The following is a 5,727-nucleotide window of genomic DNA, read 5'->3' on the forward strand; positions in this document are numbered from 1 at the left end:
ATGACAAGTAACATCGCTGAGCAGCTGAACAATGCTTTGGTGGAAGGCAGATCATCCCCAATAGTTGAGTTGGTTATGTTTATACAAGAGATGATGACCCGGTGGTTTAGTGCTCGTAGGAAGAAGTCTGAGAGGCATAGGGGGTTGATGACTGTTGAGGTGGATAGGGTAATGACAAAGAGCATGGCACTGATCAGTGGCAGCAAAATAAATTCAGTTTCTAATTGGAGCAGTCAGGTTGTAGGGAAGTATGGAGGTTATGACAGTGTAATTTTAGATCAGAAAAAATGTTCCTGCAAGTACTTTGACCACATGAAGATACCATGTGGTCATGCAATGCTGGCTGATGACAACCTTGGGGTGCCTTACGCTACACTAGTTGGGCACTGGTACAAGACAGAGGCTTGGAGAGAAACGTACGCCGGGGTGATCAGTCCAATTGGCGATCCAAGGGATGAGGATGTTGCTGAAGAGGTGAGGAATAAGGTTTTGATGCCACCGGTGACGAAGAGACCAGCAGGAAGGCGGAAGACAAAATGCTTCCTATCAACAGGAGAGATCCCTGTAAGTTGTTTCTTAAGCCGTATAATCATGTTTTGATGCCCCCCCCCCCCTCTGTGAATATAAACTTAGGTGTGGACATTTGTGGCAGGGACCAAATAAGAAGGCGATACCGAACAGGTGTGGAAGATGCAGGGGGACAAGGCATAACAGGACAAACTATACGGTTCCGCTGAAATGAGTGGGAAAGGAGACCTTAGGATGCTTTCGGGGTGATGAAGCCTTTGGGTGAAGTGGTTTTTTTTTGGTTTGATGTAAGAGTGAGTGGAGTTTGAGAACAAACGATTGACAATTGTTTTTCATGCTATTTATGATGTTTGATTGGCGAGGAATTGTATGTTTTTTTCTCACGGAATGTGATGTTCGGATTTGGATGATGTGTTTGCGGTGAGATTAGTTATTATTGTTGTTCAGCTTGTTGACATATTATGCTGAAATTGGAACATAGATTTTTGACCACCAGTTTGCTATATGGCTGAAGTTGATACTGTAGAGAAGCTAGCCAACGACTTGATAACCACGTAGCTATATAAGTGTATGCGCCAACTGCGGGTGACTAGTACTTTTATTTGTTTAGGGTTTAGGGAATGGAGTATAGGGTATAGGGTTTTGGAATAGTTTAGTTAAGCCGCAAATTTTAAGCTTGTGGAAGGCTGGTGTGTGGTTGGTTTGTGGGGATGCTAATACATAGTCATGTATAAATAAATATAAGAGACTCGGTATAATGAAGGGCAGAGGGTTTTGTGGTAGGCAGCAGTTCTAAATTTGGTGATGTCTGTGAGGATGGTGAAACCGTTTTTCGTGGCTGTGGATTCATTGTTGTGGATGGTAAAAACCGGATGTGCTGGATGACTTCTTATGTATGTGGTTGTGTGGGGGTGGATGATATGGTTGTGGTCTACGCACATAATTATTTTGTTTGGGAAATTTGCATTTTTTTTTTTTGCTAAAGAGAGGATGCTTTTGTTAAGAAAAGCAATAAAGATACATACTTGCATGGTGGAAGTGATACATTGTTCTCTACTAGATGATTGAAATAAGTGAAAACACAGGATCTACGCATTAGATCTAATACTCTCTAGGACATCAAGAATCTCACTGATATCTGTCTTGAGGTCGAGAACATCTTGTTTAAGTTGGGTCAAGTCTTGTTCGAGCATAGCTTGTCTATCTGCCAACAGTCCCAACTCTTCCGAGCTGGCTTCGTCAACCCACTTGAAAAGGTGTCCTGGACCGGATGTTGTCCCGCAGCGAAAGAACCTTCGCCCTGGGTTTTCTTGGGTTCTGGATGTGAGAACAATGGTCTGAGACCCACAATGGCACTGCCTGGGTATTCCTTGTACATTTTCCATTCGTTGGAGATTAATGTGTTTGTAGATCTGAGATGAAGAAAGAAGAGGTATTGTGAGTTGGAGATATTATGAGGAGAGATCTACTTTTGTTATTCTTTTTTTATCAATGTGCTGGTGGGTCCTGTATTAGATAACGCTAGACAGGGGGTTTGAGTTCGTGCACAGATAGCAGTGGTTGGTAGTAAAAGTGTGTTGGTGTGTAGGGATCAGTGGACAGTCACGTGTGGTTAGAAGAGGAATGGTAAGAAATGAGAAATACGTAGACTTCATAAGTTGATTAGCTAGCATTAGAGTTTTAGTTGGTAGTTTACATAACAAGTCCTAGCCGAGGTGCAATAGAAAAGAGAAACACAAAACAAGTAGCAGCAGCCGATAGGGGCACAATAGTAGTACAAAAAAGGATAAGGTGCCTCCTGAACAAAAGAAACGTCCTAGTAGTGAGAAGACTACCCAGTTGTAGTAGACTGGTAAGCTGGTATGACGATGGTTTTGTACGCATCCATTGCGTAGATCCTGTGGAACTGGTCAACCATGGCATTTGTGATCCCTGACATGTGTGGATATGGATTGTCGTGGGGGTGCATTTCCATGAACTTCACACAAACGGGGCCGCAGTCACCAGACCTAATGTTTTCGTAGGTGCTGGGGATGCGCTCCCATGTAAAAGGTGAAAGGCCGCGAGCGTTGTTCTTTGCCACATAGCGAACAAGGTAGGGTAGCATCTGAAGAATGGGCTTCATGAAATTCAGTACCTCCCCATCGTCGTACAGGGTGGGTTGTGAGTCCATCACTTCAACATGTCCAATGGCGAGGTTGATAGCTAGACCAACCCAATGCTTGTCTGCCCATATCATAGGAGTGTAGACCGTGTGGACTTCTTTCTTCCAAGTTAGACGAGGGGCCATGATCAGTTTTGTTAGTCGAGTGTCCCAACGAAGCCTATCTTTTCTAACCGCGGCTTGGAATTGACGATCTTTGGACAGCATCAACGAAGTCAATTCAGGCGTTGTGAACGCGGAATTGTGCATAAGAAGTACGCTCTTGTGACGTTCTCCAAGGACATGCATTAGTACAATCATGTGCTGGAGACAAAATGGGAGACATGGTTATATAGTGATAGAACAAATTGAAGAGGTACATACATAATATTAATCACAAAAGTAGGGGCTCACAAGTGTGTTTGTCCATTGTTGGGGGGTGGCTAGCTGGAGAAGGAAGTAGTTGTTGAAATCGAGCTTTGAAGGTGTAACGTGGAAGCTGGCAGGCGGGATCAATACAACATAAGGTGTATCAGTAAAGTAGGAGAAGGTATTTAGAGAGGACTGATGTGTGGGAGTACTTACACATTTCTGGCCGCTTTTAGTGTTTTTGAAAAGAGGTTCCAGAGGTCGACAGGCGGAGATGTGATGAGAAGATAATGTGGAAAATCAGGGCGGTTGAGTGCTTTGTGTAATGCAATTTCCTGTGCAGACAGTGAGTGTGCTCTCTTTTTTTTTGCCGGCGAGGAGTCACTAAGCTCGCAAACCTCTTTCTCCGCCGTTTGGACCTGCGAAAAATGAGGTCGAGTGATCATTTCTTTGTTTGAGTACAGATTCCGCTATCAAAACTTTTTAAATAAGCAGAGGATTAGGGTAAAGAGTGGAGGCAATACATTAACTTCAGCAACAATCTTTCGTACTTTAGTGTCCGGGGAGCCGGAGTCGGTATCTTCTTTATCCACTTCCTCTTTTTTGCCATCCTGCAACCATTATAGAAGTGAGTGAGCAAACCAATATTGAAGGTAGTGGGTTGAGGATGTGAAAACACAGTTACCTTGCCGGTTTGGTGGTTGGGAGTAGACAGGAACGTATTGGTGGACCCTTTTAGCGCTTCGAAAGCATTGGGTGACGAGGAGTGTGGAGAGAACGCTTGTGGGGACACAGCAGGCTTGGTAGGGGTTGAGTTGGGTGTCGTCGTGCCGGCAGGCTTGAAGGGGGCACTGATGGTAGCGGGATCAAATCCTGACATGACCTCTAGTGAGGTTGGTTTTTCAAGAGGGGTAGCGTCAAACTGGGGTAAAATAGCTATTTGAGCGTAGTGTTGTGAAGGGCTTCCTTGAATCAGGTTAAATGCGTCAGCGGGGGGCTTGTGGGTGGGAGGGCTGGATGGTCTAGAGACATGGACTGGTGGGGAGTGGGTGGGCGAGTTAGAATCAGATGATTTGTGTTCTAGTGTTTGGTGGTTGGGAGTTATGTGGTGAGGAGTTTTGTGTTCAGGAGTTTGGGGGGCGGGTGAGTGGTGGTCAGTAGAGTGGCGGTCAGAAGAGAGTAGAGTCGATTCAGAGGGGATGGCAGTTTGGTGGTTAACGTTTGGGTGATCGGCTGAAGAGGGGTGGAGAGGTGATTGTTGGTGCGGGGTTTGGTGAGATGAGAGTGTTGTGGGGATCTTGGAATGGTCGTCTGGTGACTGGTGGTCATGTGAGTGTTGGTCTGGTGAGCGGTGGTCAGGAGAATGGTGGTCAGGAGAGCGATGGTCATGAGAGTGGTGGTCAGAATAGTGGTGGTTAGGAGAATGGTGGTCAGGCGAGCGGTGGTCATGAGAGTGGTGGTCAGAAGAGTGGTGGTTAGGAGAGGGATGAGGTAAACCGCAATGTGGGGGTGTTTGGGTGTTGGGGGTTTGGTGGTCGTCTGTGGTGGATGCTAAGCGAGTAAGTGATTTGTGGTTATGCGTGTCGTGGTCAGCAGGTGGTTGATGATCTTGTGATTGGTGGTCCGTTTGTTGGTGGGTGGGAGAGGGGTGATGAGGAGAACGTAGAGAGTCTTCATGTTGGTGGAGCTGGTATTGACTGAGAATGGGAGATTGGGACCCCACTAAGCAGTCATCCGTCTTCTTTTCCTGAAAAGAAAATTGTAACCAGAGGGTATGAATAAACTCACATTGTGTCTCTTTAGTGGCATTTTCTAAGAATATAGCAGTTTGAAAGTTGTTGTTCTGCCGAATAAATTGTTACCTGAATGTTCTGTGGGGTTTGAGATGTGCTCTTCCGCCGATGCTTGACAAGGCGCTGTGAAAGTGAAACACCAGTTGTGCTCCTTTTCCGCTTGCGATTTAGAAGGTGGTTCACACAAGTCTTGAGACGCTCGTTGGTGGCTCCCAGAGTTGCGACGGTGGCTTCCAAAGAGGAGACTTGATCTTCCAATACTGGAATTTTTGCTTCCAATGAAATTACTCTGGCTTCTAACAAGTCGTTGGTAGGAACGGGGGTTGAGGACGAGGCAGCAAACAAGCGGGTGATGCGCCTTTGGGATGTGGTAGATGCTCTTTTCTTAGAGCATTTCCTGGGTTTGAGTTTTGACTCTTTTCTTTTCCTGGAAACAGTATGCTTCTTGTGTGGAGGTTGTTGTGGTGGCGGAGTAACTATGAATACAGGTTCCGAGCAGTCTCCTCCAGGCCACATAGATTTAGTGAATTGATGGTTGTTGGCTATCAGCTGCTCCATGTATCCCACCTTCTCATCAGCCTCTACGTTAGGCCAAACACCCCACCCAGGTTGTGGACCACGGACGGTTGGGATAGTTGGTGTCACGAGGAGCTGCAGAATACACACAAACATAAGAACTCTGGACTAGTGAAACAGACAATTTATGTTCTTATGTCACAAATCAAGAGATATACTTACAGAGGGGTTAACTTCAACTTGTAAAACCGAGTCAAGTTCAATCGAAGGATGGCTAGACAGATTAGGCTCGGTAAGCTCCATTATTGTCAGCTCGTTAGGAGGAGTAGGGATCTTTGACTGCAGCATTGGTATAGCTCTGAAAGCGAGTAGCTGCAG

At 45.7% G+C, this 5,727-nt stretch overlaps 1 protein-coding gene across 1 annotated transcript; it reads left to right on the forward strand.

Moving 5' to 3' along the window:
• Positions 1-742, forward strand: LOC106338137. The gene is made up of 2 exons (XM_013777179.1): positions 1-564; positions 653-742. The coding sequence occupies exons 1-2, from the start codon at positions 1-3 to the stop codon at positions 740-742; spliced, it is 654 nt and encodes a 217-aa protein (XP_013632633.1).
• Positions 743-5,727: the final 4,985 nt, after the last annotated feature.

This window comes from Brassica oleracea, chromosome C4 (assembly GCF_000695525.1).
Source record: "Brassica oleracea var. oleracea cultivar TO1000 chromosome C4, BOL, whole genome shotgun sequence".
Lineage (NCBI taxonomy): Eukaryota > Viridiplantae > Streptophyta > Magnoliopsida > Brassicales > Brassicaceae > Brassica > Brassica oleracea.